The following is a 17,002-nucleotide window of genomic DNA, read 5'->3' as shown; positions in this document are numbered from 1 at the left end:
TCCGCCACTGCACAAAATACTCCAACGCACTCCCGACGCCAAACTCCGCAAACACCCCAACGCCACCACCCCACACCCAACACACACCACCACTCACGCACGCCCTCGCTCTACCCCAACACTCATGACCCGCTCCTTCGACACAAACCCACTGTCTCCGGCTGCACGCAAGCTCTCCCCCACAAAACCCAAACGCTCCCCACTCCTAAATCCGCCTTCTCCTCATCTGCGCCCTGACGGCCCTCTTCCGCTACATCCAAACCCTCCCTCGCACACCCAACCATCTTTGGTCCCACCAAAACTGCCCCTCCTGCTTTCCAACCACCTCACACCCGCTCACAACGTCCCGCATAACTACCCAAGCCACAACACCGCCGACGCATTAACAGCACCACCCAACGAGAGCGGTCCACTCGCCCCCCCTATCTCCACAACATCTTCCACCAAACCCTCACACTCCGCCACTGCACAAAATACTCCAACGACAGAACTGCATACATTTGGTGGTTTTCTACAGTTTCCTTTTCGCACGCAGCAACAGTCGGGGCTGCGTTTTCCAACAACACATGTGATGTTAGAAATTTGCCGTGTAGCCAGTGCTCTGCTTGCAGTGCACAAACTGATGAAATCGAATGGACGCCCAGCGTCTACACCACATCTGTCACGTCGTGGCCATAACGACAAACTGTAACGCCATCAACGCAATCAGCTTCCTGCTAAAAGCGTCTCCGCAGAAGAACAAACGTTTGGCAGTCGGTTTTAAATACTGAACCGAGCACATGTGGTCTACTGGTAATATGACTCGGCAACTGCACTCTTTTCTGATTCACACTGAACTCGTATTTCTTTTTCCTGAACGCCTCGTCTTTTAGTAATAAAACGTTGACGGACTTCCTGTAATAGTAAAAGTTGAACATTTTTTGTACTGGCACGAGCTCGTAAACAGATAGTGTACTTTCTCAATATACGCATTCCGATCATTCACAGTTAGCACGAAGAGGAATACCCTGCCCATTTTTTGCTGTTTCGGATTCCTGTGCACTAGCCTGTCAATGCAATAGTATGGAGCCGCGCACTGTGCCAGTACTTACGGTAACGACCTCAAGTATATGTGACTTCTCTGCGGCAAGGTAGCACATCATAGTGGTTCTCGCACTCTGTTGCACAACCACTAGAAGGGCCTTTTCCTCCGACCTTACCCTTCGTTAATCTCACTCTCCGCACGTCACTAAATCAGCGAGGCTTTTAAAGAACTGATGCCTCTTCCAGCGTTCGCCAATGTGTACTACAATGCAGCAGCTGAAATATACGGATCTGGAACTGAAGTCTTGTACAGAACCAGACTCAATTATCGCCGTTGGCCGCAGAAGACGCTTTCTCATGAGTCGAAAAAGTCCAACATAGCCTTAGGCGCATTTCACCTTCCGACAGAAACTATTTTTAACACGAAGAGGAGGCTTCTCAGCCGTGTGCTGTATAACTTTTGCAACAAATATTGCGGAACACTGGCGTTCAGCCTTCAATGCGCAGCGGCATGGTAGCCACGCTCCGCTGGAACTGCTGTGCAAGACAACTATATCCGAAAAAAGCGAAGAAGAGAGTGCGCATTTCGAGCGTCAATATGGGCCAATGCGAAGCCCCCAAGTCATGTGCTCCCAGCAGCGAAGCAGAACCTAAACTGTCATGCTGCGGTTCTGCTGTGGTTCGACCTCCGGCACTTCGAGCCCCTTCTTCGCCTCTGTCCGTACCGAAATATTGAGTGCATGCATAGTCGACTTCGCCAAGAAAGCCTGAGCTTCTTAGTTGTTTGTTGCACAGAGGTCTTGTCTCCCGATTGAGAGCTTTGTTCGGTGGCGTGCATTAAAGGGTTCCTTTTCATTCGCTGTGTTTTGCTATCTTTGTCTGGTTGCCGTAGTAAGTATAGAGTACATCAACGTAGCATACATCGAATAGTGCACACTGTGGACAATTTCACGCTAGGTCAGGCCGCTGCACCACACCTTATTGCGGCGCGATATACACTTCTTGGACAAGAACGTACAGCACAAAGGTTGGGGCTGTTTGTTGAAAGACTCCGCTTGATTGTTGCAGTTCTTCTTCTGGTTTTGAGAGCGGCAAGACATTGAAATATCATAAATGAAATGGCAAGTGATAGGACTAGCAGGGATCCAGCAATGGCAGCTGTATGTGTGGGCTCGCCCCTTTTTCCCACTGCAGGTTTGACCGATGTGGTACCTATAGATTCTCTCTGCACTTCAGAAAAGCGAATATTAGCATTCGCTGCCCCAGGACCGCCGTTTGCGCCTCCTGCAAGCGACAAGAAGTCGCTGACAAACTGCCCTGTTTCACTCATCGTGATAAACAGAGCATTAAAATGTTTCCGTTGGACCAAAAAACGGCATTTAAACTACCCTGAGATCGAAACATAAGCTAAGCTTGTTGTCATAGAGGTGGGGCTGGCTAGATGAGCAGAGTTTTCCAGTTGCATGAGATCAAGAGCATTCCATAACCTCATTGATCGTACATAGCTCTTGTTATCAACAAGCAATAATCAAAGTACAAAAATATGTTTGATAGATCTGCCTTAAATTAACTCTGCTAAATTTGCATATACAGTCTGTTTACGAATAACCCGGGCAAGGTTGCGGTGAGCTGCCTACATTTGTAGAAAGATTCATGTTCCCACTCTATTCAGCTGCCCCCCTTTAGTAGTCGAAACCCTTAATACATAGTTTATTGTCTTTCAAGCTTGTTCCTTCTTTGGGTTGTTGAAGCTACGGCTGTAGTTGGGGTCCCGTGGCATTGCCCATTGCTGCTCGTTATCACGGAATTGCAGGAATTGCACACATGCTCATTGAGTAGGAATGGATAGTAAAGCACCCACAGTTGAAACTGTCACAAAAGAGTAATTGGGGAGGTATATGCGTAGTATTGTAAAACGTCAAGGATGTCAAGTGAATTACAGCATGGATGCACGATGATGGGTAATACAGAACGCTGAGGCTGCACTGCTACGTCGGGATGTTTCAACACGCATCACGGCAAGCCCGATTTTGCCGCAAGCGAAGCGACATTTCCTGTACACTTTTGACACATAAAACAACAGGAAAGTCTGCTATAAATTTTGGAATATAAATAGTGCTCTTTGGACGTCTTTATGGGCATTGTGACTGCGTGGAGCAGATGGCCCGATGCCGTGATCGGGTGCAGGCACGCTCCGCAACCACCAAGCCAAGATGCAGTAAGAGAGATGCAACGCAGCTTCTGAAACACAGAATGCTCAGGAGGTTGAATTTTGAATTTTCTTTTGACTGTGCCCCCACATGATGCTTTCTTTTCTCAAATGCGCCTCCATGATCTGCAAATATCAGCCTCGGGAGGCGACTCTTGGCGGCAGTTAGTGTTCCTAACACAGGCAATCAGTAGAAGTCACCGGTAGTGCTGGAAAACGCGTTGCATGAGCATGTGTAGTCGCAAATCTAGTAGCTGCGCCACCTCGCTTTAAGATTCCGGCAAACAAGAAACGTTCACAAGCTCGTTAGGAAAGGCCATGTTCCCACCGGATTAAACACACTGGCGGTCCTAGCCATTAGAGAAAGCCTCGAAGTCTTGGAGGTCCCTAGAGCATCAATAACAGCCTTAAGAGCCTTAGCTACCCAAATGCATAACGCTAACTACGTGTGTTGCCCTGAAAAAATTGCTTGGCTCCAGCTCAGGCACCATGCACGTTAAGCACTACAGAAGGAGCGTGGCCTCAAGTGTGACGCTCTCAATAAGTTTACAGAGTTTCAATTGTATTGTCTAACAGATTTTGGCCGATTGCTTATTCTTTGCCTTCGGCAGGGTAACTTGTGCTAACTGCCCTGTTGGACCGCAAGATTCTCTATTCGTCCTCCACGGCGTTGGTTTCCTGGCTGTTCCAGTTTTTGTCTCACCTCCCAGAAAGTGCTCACGCGTTTTCAGGATGTTGAAAGTGGTTTTAGCGGTTGTGAGAACCCTGAAGATGAAGATGGATAAAGTTGCCGGGTTTCAAGCGGCGATCCTCTCCTCGCCTCAAGACGTGTTGGACTCGGAGGGTGCCGAATTTTCACACGCTGTTTTCTCTTGAAGCCTTCATGCACGAATCAAGCAACTAAAACAGCAGATTGCGGAGAATTTTCCGGAGAGCAATCTGCCGTTGTTGTTCGTGCTGTTGCGTCTGCTGCGCCAGCTGCACCTGCTGATGCACCAGCAGCCGGCATGCTCACAATGCGGTGACGGCAGCAGAAGCAGCAACAGGAACAACCGAGACAGCAAGCGCGACGGAAGCACAAGGTAAGGCAGCGGTAGCATCACCAGCGTCGGCAAAAAGTAGTAAAAAGTGCTAGAAGGGCAGGAAGAGATGCAGGGGGAGCAGGCAAAGAATGATGGCAGATAGCAAACGGAAGAAAAGAATAGGAATGACTCCAGGTAAACGAGGTGCCCTGCCGAAAGAAACACATATGTCGAGTGCACCAGAAACCGATGGAGTTAACGAGCTAGGCAGGCAGGAAGATGGTGATGAAAAGAGATAAAGTCGGATATGCTTTGGAAACGTATTGGACTGGGAAAGACAGCAACAATGAAAACGAAACAGTAAGATCTGTATTGAGACTGCGCTGCACCGAGGACAAGTCTTTGCCGTCTTGATTGCCCGTTGCTGCAGCTACATTGCGGAATAACTGCAAACTGTCCTTCAAGAAGTGTTTGGAAAGTCGCGACTGAATTGCTCACAATGCTTTGCCCTAAACTGAAGGCCGTCAAAGAACACAGACTAAATACATTTGCAACGTGCCGAGAATATGTTTTGCATAATCCACCATAGTGAGCCCCTCCAACCGTCCCTACATGCCACGCAGCTTTAGTAGGAGGCGCTGCGCGTTGCCCGATAGTCGTCAGCGCCTGTGGCCACCAATGCCACGACAGCACGTACTGCGACGTGCTGCACAGAATTAGGATTTAGTGGCGATGACAGAGCAAGGCGTCGAACAGTGTGCCTGCACAGACGGAAACTCTGCTTCACGCGCCTACACTACACCGAAAAACGCGCAACGTTCGCAAAGTTGGGGATGATTGTCTTCGATGCATAAGAATCCAGGACATTGTCTCAGAGCACATGGCAAATTATGCGCCATGAGCACTTAGCATTTGACTCTATGCGTACAACGATGGCCTCCCGTAGCCCTATGTTTGCCGTGTTCATAGTGTTCATTTTAAAAATCTTCGAGGTGTCGTCACCTCATGATTTTGCGAAGGTTCCCTAGTGGAACAAGTCGGAATGCGTCAACGCCTAGGCTTTGGTGAGCTCATGCCTATTCACCTGCCAGGTTACGCAGACAAAGCGATAAGTCTGGAAAAAAGGAAGGGAATGTGCGATAACAAATGCCCTCTACCTCAACAGTGCGCTTGTAGAAATCCCGAAGGCAACGCCATATTATTGAGAGATTATCCATGGTGATGTAAAGCACACATGCTCGATTCGATTGCCGGTGATTTCCATGAGGTGATAGTAAAACCGAATAGTTTCTGTTGCAAACGCCGAATCAGCAGAACTCTTCAAAGCAAGTATCAACGGAAGGAAAACCGGACTTCTACCGACTCCCACTACGGTGATACATATTATATATATATATATATATATATATATATATATATATATATATATATATATATATATATGCATATATTATATGTATATAGGGCATCTTCCGTCGGCAGCCCTTCAATCAACCATGTATAACCCTGCTGCATAGCGCCTTCACCACAGAGACTACAGCACCGGTTAGCAAACAAACATGAACAGCGACGAACTCGATAATCTAGACATCCAAGCGTCGCGAATAGTTATTCCAGTCACCGTCCTCTGCAGAGGCATTACGATGAAGCAGCCCTGAATTGTCTTTCTTGCGGCGCATACCTGCCGCATACTTGCCGGTTGCCGCTTCATTTCCTCTTTCGCACAAGTGTACACTCTTCAGTACAGACTCCAGCGAACGTCCAGTCTGCCTGCAAAGTGAACCCTCTCCCTACACTGTGTCATACATGCACCTGGTTCCACACTTTTAAAAAAGCTGTCCTACGCGTGATTCAAAAATTAATTTGTCTGGATTCAGCAACTCCCTTATCTGCTCGTAGCCCTCTCCAGTTCTTGTGGACAAGCCACCGTGTGGTGGTACGTTTGAAGCAAGGGCCAAGAAACACAGCCGTCTGTAGCCAGACCACCATTGCTTTCAAGTACACATTTGTATACAGAGATACGCGGCTCGGGAAAACACTAAAGGCAAAGGAAAATTAATGGCAATCAACAAAAGGTAAGGGTTAGTTTCAGCCCCACTGAGACTCGACCGGAGGGACACGGTGTAGGTGGGTCGTTAGAAGAAAAATGCGCCTTGTGCCAAGGTTGACGTGCATGGTAAATGCAACCTTGCACAGCATTAGTGGCGGCTCTTCGCACCAGGATCCGATGTACCGATAGATGCGCCCTGAACATCGTTGAATGAGTAGGATGCAGCGGCACTGACGGTGGACCAAAACTAGATCCGACTTGTCCAGATGGCCTAATTTTACCTTTGGCACAGCGCGCATTGAGACAGATGCACTTCACAGAAATCTGGGAGGCAAGGTTGCGGACTCAGCAGGGGAAACTTGATCAGTCTTGAAATTTAACTCTCGCAACTCCCCAACCCCGCTTCAGCTCCTTCAAAATTCGGCACATAAGCCGAGACTGAAAAGGAAAGATTCAAACGAAGAGCACATTGAGAGGGACACGCTTCGTGCGTAGCAGCGCCGTCCCCCAGCGCTGCATGCGTTGTCGTCCTCTTTCTTCGTTTGTGTTCGTGTCTGGGGTTGCTTGAAATCTACTATTTTTCCACTGTGTTAGTATAACGTTACGTAATTAAGCACTTCTGAGCGTGTGTACTTGGATGTTTGCATATTGAACTTCTGACCATGAGGCTCTTGTCGGGCAGTTGGTTCTCAGACGTGCCGTGGCTTCATGTGTACGTAGGTTTCTCACTTACGATTGAGGCATTTGAGCAATACTTGAGCCTGAGGCAATGGCGGCGCTATAACAGCAGCAGTAAACCCCCAGCGCTACTGAATCCGCGAATGTCCCAGGAGAGCTATGCATCAGTGACGGCCTACAACACGGACAAGATCAAGTTGTCAATGGTATCATCGCTTGTCGAATCAGGTCTTTCCGTGCTGTCCACTCTTTTTTTCTTCGGGCCCTTTTGCTGGCGGTTGGCCGGCCACTGGGCAGGGGACGGCGAATTTGTTCGTCCTCTGGCCTTCATGGGCATACAGAGGTTGGTCTCAGAGTGTATTTCCACCCCCTTTCAAGTTTACAGTGATTTCTGTGTCGAGGAAAAGCACGGATTCAACAAAAAGACCGCAGCACTCTTCATTAAAGACAAACTACTGGGACTGGGGCTCACTGCAGCTATCGGGGCGCCAATTCTGTGCGCTGTGAACTGGCTTATCAAGTGGGGTGGAGAAAATTTTCATTTCTGGGTGAGCATACACCCTGTCTTATTATTTTTCTGTGTATGTGCATGAATTCGTGGCATACCTGTTAGTCGTCTTTGTTGGATGCCTGCATCGACTTCGAGAAGGATGTTTCATCTGCGTTTTAAAGGCTTTTTCCTTCAATTGCTGCTTCAGCTTTGGGGTTTCTCTGTGCTGACAACATTCGGAATGATCGTAATATACCCGAATTTCATCGCACCTCTTTTTAACAAATTTAAAGTATTGGAAGACAGAGAACTACGGTCGAAAATTGATGCATTGGTAAGAGCTGCAGGCACCTTTAAAAGGCCCTCACTCATGAAGTGGATCTCAAGGTTCCAGCCAATTAGGGGCGGCTGCCGTATGATGCATACTAGATGTTTGCCAGCAACTCCAACCGAGCAGCCCTGCAAAATATTCGATGCATCGTGCAGGCCGCTAGGACTCAGTCCAGTCTGCTTATTGCTTATCTGGTGTGTTCGTGCTTTTGAGTCGTTTGCATTGCCCTAGGCTGAGCAACTGAACTTCCCTCTCTGTGAAGTTTACGAGATGGATGGGTCTAAGCGTTCAAGCCATAGCAACGCGTACTTCTATGGTTTTTGGCGGTGGAAGCGCATTGTCATATTCGATACCTTGCTGCACCTGCCCCATGACCAAATCCTTGCCATTCTTGGTAAGTGCTGCTGTTGGTTGAGCTGCAGGCGGGCTGCCGCTGCTCTTGCGCTCCTTTCAGACATTCTAACTGCAGGCGGGCTGCCGCTGCTCTTGCGCTCCTTTCAGACATTCTAATTGTGCAATATTAAGTTTTTTGAGTGAATCGTGAAATTTGCGCAAAAGCACGTGCAGCCTTTAGTATCGCAGCTGGGGTGGACCTTCTTTAAAAGTAGGCCTGAGCACGTCAACTTTGCAGGGGCACACGGGTGCATCATTACGTTGTTGAAAACACTACTTTATGCTGGCGTCAAGGCTGCTGACGCCATGTTGCACTTCTGCTTAGGTAACATTATGTTTAAGGTCCATCAACAAGCTGTTTTCCTTTTTAGTATTCGTTGCCAGCATAAACGTTTTGCTCTGCATTCCAATTTACGCCCACGATATGGAGGACACTATGCTGACCATGCGCAGGCCACGAGTTGGGTCATTGGCAAATGAATCACTTCATGCAGCGTTTGCTTCTAGTGTTCATGAATCTATTCGTTACGTTTTATCTCTATGGAAAAGTAATGAACAACGACCACCTCTACAAGTGTTTCGGCTACGGGGCAGATGCCAAGTCCCCCATCATTGGTCTTATGCTCCTTGCCAATGTGCTCGCTCCGGTACGTACGCTTTGATGCTGCCTGTCTTCATTAACGGGGAGAGACGGCTGCGACTCAGTCTCACTTGTATCTCAGTTTGTGTTGGCACATCAATAGATGCGAATTCCAACCTCCGTAGGTACATCTCTCTGATTTTTCAGATTATTTTTACCGCTTTCTCTTCTATTATGGGGTATTTTGCAGGTGAACACTGTTTTGTCAGTGTTTTCTACTCTGCTATCTCGCAAACATGAATTCCAAGCAGACGCTTTCGCCTGCCGGCTCCACTACGGGGAGCAATTGAAGGAGGCCCTGTGCACAGTTCACACAGAAAACAAGTCCACTCTGGACCCTGATCCCTGGTAAGTTTTCAACGGAGCACCTAGGAGGGATCAGCACACTTCAAGATTTCTGTTCTCGTTCGTATTTTATTTCTAACAAAAAAGCATGAAACAGCAGGACGTCTTTGGGCCTATTGTCTTCAGGCAGCTAGCTTGCTTTTTGGGGGGTGGAATTGATATGCAGGTACTCTTGGTGGCACTACAGCCATCCGCCCTTGCTGGAGCGTCTCGCTGCCATTGATTCCATTCTTCTGAGGGATGGAAAAAAGGAGAGGAGCAAAGGAGGCGAAAACAATTCCAGCAGATTAGAGGAGCTGGATGGAGAGGACAGCAGGGCAAGAGGGTCTTCTCAGAATTCGGAACGTGCAACGAGACGAGCAAAACTTGCGGCAGAGGACGAATAAGTTTGGATTTTTGAGAAGTTTGGTAAACATATTCGCACTCCAGAAGACGTATTCATTCAAGCTCGGAATTCCTGTGCATCGACAGGAAGCGCAGCCATGCCTCCGGACTCCCGCGAGTACTTGGGGGTCGTTTGGCTTTTGAAAAGAAATTTCTGGGGTTCTGTAGTCGGCCAACACGTTTGTCGCTGAACACTATAGCTATTTCGTTCCAGGATCAGCACTACGTTGTGATGTTCTTGAGGCAATATGCTTTAAGGCAATAGAATCAGTAAAAGCAATAGCAGCCGGCTACTGAAGCTGCTGTCTACCCCCAAGCACCATGAAAGCAAGCCTAGCAAGGTAATAGGCAGCCATGGGGATATCTTTGCTTGTTGAAGTCCATAGTCTTCAGGAAATCTAAAGCAAACGAAACAGCGCCAAAAGTGGAATCTTCGATTTTGAAGCACGCGCACTTCCGCGTTTTTGAGTAACACACGGCAAAATTCTGTAGCATTACCAAGAAAGTTTATGTGATGCCTTCACACCACTTTACTGTTGTATGGCTGCAAAAGCGCTGGGGAAAAGGAGGACGAAATATGTACATTTCTTCTACATGTGGGGGCGTCTGTTGATGGTGGGGCGTTTGTTGCCGTCGCTGCTGCAGATGCAGTAATGTGCCCTCTTTGTAAGGATTTTGGGTGTCGCCTTCTTTGCATTAGCCGCTCGCCACTCCACTAGATATGCTGCCATCTGTAGATGGCAGCAGCTTCATACCTGCTAGCTCCTATGAGGTCTCGATAGAGAAGTTTTGCCGCTTAAGCGCAGGGAACTCCTCCTCTGGAATAGTGAAGTGCACAATGTGCTGTTGTTAACTTATTTGGGAGGAGAACTGTTGTTCAATATGAAGGAGATGGTTTACTAGCGTCCATGTGCTTCTTCGCCTCTTTAAAACGGATGTTTTGCGTCCGGCAGCATAAACTATTGTTTAGAAAAAAGAAATTAGGAGCCTAGAGTCCTCTTGTACCTACTACATGCTGGCTTGGTGCATACTGCATATGATACTTGTTTGCAAACAAACGAAATGGTGTAGTAAAAACGTAGAAGCAGAAACAGTATGTACTTCCTTCGCGTGCATTGCATGAATGCTTCAGTAGCGCGCACATATGAATTATGGAGGAGACCCCTTACCGTGGGATTGCTAATTGTGGACCGCGAAATCCAAGCTCCTCTGTTTCCCCAGCTGCTGAAATAGGCAGCCTGGCCAATGCACCTCAGAGGCACCATACATAGAAGTAACTGGTAGCCGTTAAGCAATAGTTCCATATTAGGTTCTAAACTCTACCATAGATTAAGCTGCTAGGAAAATTGTCAAGAATCGACATACGAAAAATTGCATGCAGCGTGCGGCACGGGCTGCAGCATCAGTCGAGCGAGGCGTCATAGCGGGAAGGGGAGTAGGGCTACTTAATCTGTTTTATGGATCTCCCTCACGTATATCGAACACGATGCACCGGGAGTAACGCTATCCCCGAGCACTTAAAGGCGTTGGGAAAGTCAAAGCAGGCTACATTCGAATGGCACAACAAAGTGTGAGATCGCGACAGGAGCATATGCTCCAGACACAGCCATTTGCTTTAAACTTTAGAGTTAAACAGTACCCTAGAGTGAAGAAGCAAACTCGTACACTCAAACATGCTCACAAGAATGTAGTGAAATGGAATAATTCGCTAGGGACCACACTCCTCCTGGCGGACGCTGGGTGGATCCAAGCGGAAGCAGGAGCGCCCAACGACCGTCCCTACTGAAGCCTTCTCTGGTAAAATGAAGCAGCCAAGCATTCCAAGAAATAAACAGGACGGCCAGCTCAGAATGCTAGAGAGCGTTCTCTCACTGGCAGGTACCGAGCGCAATTACTCGTCAGGATGCTGGCTGAAAGTTCTTTAGGGCAGGCAGGGAGCGTACAGAAGCAAGCAAAGTTGATTGACGACAAATTGTCACAGCGTTGCGAGCTCAGTACGTTTTTCATGACGTACACAGACTACTCCTGCTAGGAGAGTGTTGAGGCTCTCAAGTGCCAGCAAAAACTGACTGGTTTTATAAAGCTGGTCATTAAGCACACACAAAATAATTTTCGATAAGTAACCGTGAACTGCTAGCCCTAGCACAGCTCTGGATTAACGGAACCACTAATTAAGTGCCTGTAGGGAACTTTAGGCCGACCTAAAGTGCGTAAACGATATGTGGACTTTGTGCATTGGAGTGTTGATTGCATGAATCTTATGGAAGAGTGCAACTAGACAGATACAACGATCTGAAGCAAGCATTTGTTTGCGGAGCACTAGCTGTAGTGCGCCAGAACACAATGTGGCCGGGAAATGGCCTTCATTGTCACATAATTCAGAATATATAGATTTGCGTGATAATTGGAAGGCATTTCCACGCAACGCCTGTGGCGATCAGGCTCAGTCTCCTTCTCAATTAGGCCTGGGCCTTGCCAGCGAAAGACACTGGAACTCGACTGTACAACACAACCTTTCTTAGACGGGGAAACGTCCTGTGAGAGATGGATGTGCCCCATAGAAATTGGAGCTAAAATGCTTATATTTGGACTTTTTTCATGAAAAGCGCTATCTTTGGTGTCAAAATCGAATCAATATACCCAGAATAAGTTGGACATGTAGGACGAAAGGTGCTCAGTTACACGTGATCCTCTAGGTAATTTTGAGAAACTAGTGGACAGGACGCGATAAATGTGCCCAACCATTAAATTGGACGATTAAGTCGTTGTTTTATGTTGTTCAGCAGTCACGTGCCTCGAAAGACGAGCAATCGCACCACCTAAGGCTCATCCTGGTAAACAACCCCACAAATATATAGGCTGAACATGCTTTAGTCAGCCCTGAAAATGCCACCTGTAATCAGACTTTGAGCAGGGAGCACACTTCCACTGGCCGGCACCGTAACCTGCGCCTTTCGTAGTCTGCTACATTATCCTTGCAAAAGATCCCCACCGAATTCAGGATTCGGTATTTACCCTTCGATCCTTGGGCGTAGAACGCACTAAGAAAGGTGAGTCTGCATTGGAAGAGTTAAATGAACAGCCAAGGGCTTGCATCTGGGGACATTGAATGACCCTGGGGGACCGCTACCCCTCAAGACACCGAACATAGGCAGTAAATACAGACTATTCCAGAGGCCAGGCCGTGTTTGGCAGGATACACCGATGTAGGCGGCCTCTCCACAGCTTGGCCAAGTTGCGGAGCTGCGATACTCACGAAATGAGGAATGCCACCCACTTCGCCTTCCAGGCACTGCTGCTTGTGGCAGTACCAGGACGCCAAGGCAGGCCAGTAAAATGTATCAGCTCCTCCCTCACTATGCTTGTGGTGAGAGATTCGGATGGGGTCAACTTCCCAGTGTGACTGGTGCATCAAGGCCTACAGAGTAAACTTCTGTTGGAAGTGTAGCTCAGTTTCCATGTCTGGCCAATACCCATGTCTCTGGTGCTAGATCATGGAAATCTCAGTCATCCTTCGTCGTAGAAGTCAGAATGTCTCTTTTTGGCCAATGTAGTGTAGTCTGGGCCATCACAATAAAAGGTGCATGCTAGCTTGCACCCGCTACCGGCGCCCTACGTCATGGAGCACTGCTACGGCCAAAAATGGCCCACGTGCTATTTCGACATGAAAACAGTATGCGCAGGCCCAATTTGCTTGCTATCGACCACGCTGAAGGCAGGTTTTTCCTTTTTCTTCAAATTTGATGAGGGCAGTACTACAAGCAACAACAAAATAAACAGCTAAAGCGCGACGCTGGGGGCCTTTCTTGTTGGGCGGTGATCAGAACTGTGCAACGGGATAAGCCAGAACGGGGTCCGCACATGTCAAAACTAGGCCGACAGATACGGCCTGACCTTGAGATTAAGTTATTGCTCGCTGTGAACGTTTTGCGTCTCGAGCGGCGACCGCTCGTTCAGCGCTTACCCCATGGAGGTGCGTTTAAGCTAGCCTGTGCTTATGTGAACCTAACTCCTTCGACATGCGTACAACGCCTAAAAACCTAAGAGCAACATGAAGTGCTTGATTGAGATTTGTCCTTCACTAATTCGTGGGTTTCAAGTACCGGTATATCTTTCTTTCGGGGCAGCATTCATATAGATCTTCAGAAAAACAGGCTTCACAGACCTTCAGCCAAAGAGACGCAGAGCCAACTGGTACATCCCAATAAAGCGTGACAGTGGAAGAGGCAATGACAAACGCAATAGGTGCACTGTCCACTGCATTTTGTGGGGATTGGACCCGCAGCAAGCCTGGGAAACAAGCTCAATCTCCACATGGAAGAGATTGGCCAACCTAAATGAGCACAGAAACCTTCTTCGAAATAAAGTAAAGTAGTCTGCGCTTAGCGTCTGCGCATAAATTCCGCGCAGCTTTCTGGGTTTCAGCGCGGTTCCAGAACCGCGAAGTTGCTCGCGTTGCACAACCATCTCAGCTGCTGATCCAGCACCGGCATCTGCAGGGGGAGCTGAATTCAAAGCAGCGAGCAGGCCACAATCTGCCCTCTCGATTTTACGTAACAGTTGACTTGTGCCTGATACTGCAAATGTCTAACATTGTTACCTTTGTTGATGTGTCCGCCGTTAAGCAACGTATTTGGATTCCTCATACACTTCATCCACACACAGCAGCTACAAAACTAGTGTTCAGCCTTCGACAAGTTATACTGACACAGAAGGCAGCCTGTTACTTCATTTAAACCCACAAGTAGAAGGTTCTTCGCGCCAATGACTCAAGCAAACTGCGATGACCATGAATGCCTCATGAGCAAGCGCGCTCCTTAAATGCACCATAGATATGATGCCCGTGGCCGTGCATCGCCTGTAGTATCTGTTGTAGCAAGTCCCAAAAAATCAATAATCCATTCGCGGGTAGTCCAATGGAGTTTGCCCGTGAAATCAGGGTCAGAAATGCGCAAAAGCTGTCCCCCCCCCTTAAATAAAAAACAGGCACTTCAACCACTAGCCGTGCAAACGAAACACGGAAAGGCGCTTGCACCCACGAAAGGCGTGGACAGTATTTTCCCTGTTAATCGCCATCCGCAGTTTGATTACTCTTGGGGCAACCTTCAGTAAGGCGGATCAGTTCTCAACACCTGCAAATTCACTGCGACCAACTGCTGTCGCTTACTTGCGTAGGTGCTGGCTTTCCGCAGGACGACTCTTTGGAAGACTTCAACTCCATTTCGTCATCTTCTCGCCAATATCCCCACCTACGCTTTTTAAACCAAGGAGGAGAGTCTTTCCTGCAAAGAAGATCTCGCTTCAGCTCGACAGTTTCCCTTGGTCCAAGTCGAGTGCCGTTCTTCAAGCTTTCTATTGCTACGATTAGCCGGTTTGAGAGAGCTTCATACTGTCTTGTCCTTTCAAAAGTCGTATGAGAAGGGTTAAACGGCACTTCTGATGGGATCACAGTAACCAGCTTGGACCACCACGCAGATGCATTCACCACCGGACTCAAAACGCTCAAGGCGCTGACAAGCGCATCTAACAAAAGGAACCGCTGCCCCAAAGTTATAACAGCTCTAGAGGCGATGTAATGCGACACAGGCTCACGTTGGAGATAAAATAAGTTGCAAACTACGCGTTCAGTGTCACAAGCGAGTTTCTTTGCTTTCGCCTCGCTGACCCATTCCGCTTTCAAAATTGAGCGGATGCCCATTAAAAGCAACGACGTATGCCCACTCAAATTGCTCCGGGAAAATGCTGCCTTTTCACAGAAGATATTCGTTTCAAGATCTGGTGCCAGCTTCGGAAGCTTGTAAAAAGGATGCTTAGCGAACAACTCCTCCGACTCCTCCGACCCTGAGTCACTCACTTCAGAAGACCGGCGGTTAGACGAAACTTGTCTACCCTCATAGCTACCAAGTACTACGGATTGTAGCAACTCTCCAGGGGAAATACCATGCAGTGGGCCACCGAATCCTGAAGATTTATTCATAACTTCAGGGGCTTCTTCATGCCGTGTTGGCGCATTCTCTTTTGCTTTCTTTTCCTCTACTCCCTCCTGATGAGCCACTGGGCTCTGCGGATCGCTCAGATCAGATTCATCAAAGCGTCTCTTCCGTGATGAAGCTGTATCGCCGAATGCTTGATGCGCACTACTCGAGCCACGCTGAGTTGCCTCGGACAAAGGGTGCTCCTCAACCTTTGAGTGGGCTTCATAAAATACTCGACTCGAGCTGTCAAGGGCTGTATCTCCGCCGGCGTGTGCACCTTTGGCAATATCAACCGACGATTTCAGCGCAATGTCAACTGATGAAGCCCAACTGCCTGCCCATGAAGGAACATCTGACTGAGTGTGTGCCCCTGTGGTTGAGTGGGCTTCATAAAGTACTCGACTCGAGCTGTCAAGGGCTGTATCTCCGCCGGCGTGTGCACCTTTGGCAATATCAACCGACGACTTCAGCGCAACATCATCTGATGAAGCCGAACTGCCTGCCCATGAAGGAACATGTGACTGAGTGTGTGCCCCTGCGGTAGAATAACCACCTTCAGAGGGCTCGCTTATGGAAATTGTCAATGAATACTGGAGCCTCTCTACAGCAAGACCACTTTCTGCCACCTCCACTGTGTTAATCAACCATCGTGCTGGCTCATCATCCCATTTCTGGAGGGGAGGCTGATGGGGTCGACTTGCGGGTGGAATTCCAGGGGAAGGGATATGCCCTTGAAGGGGCGGAACCATACCTACCTGAGTTGAGCTGCCCCTTTCCTCTTCCATGTCCAAGCACATGTCGAGTATGGCGGATAGTTCTGGGTCGTCATTTGTCCTAGGGAAGCTAGCTGCCAGTTGTCGAGGCGCAGGTCTGTTGCCCGCCCACCCATACAAGGCACGGAAGCAACCGAGCGTGATGGCAACAGCTGCTAACACAGAAAGTAGCACTACTCGTGCTTTGTGAAAGGCGACGACCGTCAATCGAGGGCGGCTTCGAGATACTCCGGAAGACGAGTGCAAAGTTCCCCCATGTTGTGTATGCTGCAAGAACGAAATGCCGCCGAAGTTGTGTCTTGTGGGCGGTGAACGGAAGCTGGCCGGTGGATCTGAAGCCCGGGACATGTTCCGCAGAGTGACTCTGTCCTGTTGGCACCCCACATGTACCAGAATACTTGAAAGACAGTTTTTCAGGTAAACTGCTCTCGTAACAGAAGGCAGGATGCGCAATTTGGCAAAGCACAGTCCATGCTATGGAGCGGGCATCCAATCTTTGTGCATAATGTTGCTCAGTGTTGCTGCAAATTTGCCGTCCCCAGCATAGAAATTGCATGCCTATACAAAAAGCAAAATTGCAAAAAACAGCCTAATGTATAGCAAAAGGTGAAAAAATCCGGATGGCGGTACAGTACGCCCCCAGGCAGCCCCAGGCGTAGCGCATCGATCTGATTCGCCAATGCAGTCAA

The 17,002-nt window shown here is 48.5% G+C and overlaps 2 protein-coding genes across 2 annotated transcripts; one reads left to right on the top strand and one right to left on the bottom strand.

The window, feature by feature from the left end:
• Positions 1 to 6,966: 6,966 nt before the first annotated feature.
• On the top strand, positions 6,967 to 9,567 carry ENH_00060150 (peptidase family M48 domain-containing protein, putative; the record flags this gene model as incomplete). Its single annotated transcript, XM_013581933.1, has 6 exons — positions 6,967 to 7,530; positions 7,681 to 7,806; positions 8,035 to 8,197; positions 8,650 to 8,843; positions 9,027 to 9,184; positions 9,348 to 9,567. 6 exons carry the CDS (start codon positions 6,967 to 6,969, stop codon positions 9,565 to 9,567), a joined length of 1,425 nt encoding a protein of 474 aa, XP_013437387.1.
• Positions 9,568 to 14,705: 5,138 nt separating this feature from the next.
• Positions 14,706 to 16,661, bottom strand: ENH_00060140 (hypothetical protein, conserved; the record flags this gene model as incomplete). The annotated part of the gene is made up of 1 exon (XM_013581932.1): positions 14,706 to 16,661. One exon carries the CDS (start codon positions 16,659 to 16,661, stop codon positions 14,706 to 14,708), a length of 1,956 nt encoding a protein of 651 aa, XP_013437386.1.
• Positions 16,662 to 17,002: the final 341 nt, after the last annotated feature.

Source organism: Eimeria necatrix, genomic scaffold, assembly GCF_000499385.1.
Source record: "Eimeria necatrix Houghton genomic scaffold, Enh_scaff516, whole genome shotgun sequence".
NCBI lineage: Eukaryota > Apicomplexa > Conoidasida > Eucoccidiorida > Eimeriidae > Eimeria > Eimeria necatrix.
The sequence above is the reverse complement of the archived record's forward strand: the minus strand, read 5'-3'. Positions and strand labels throughout refer to the sequence as shown.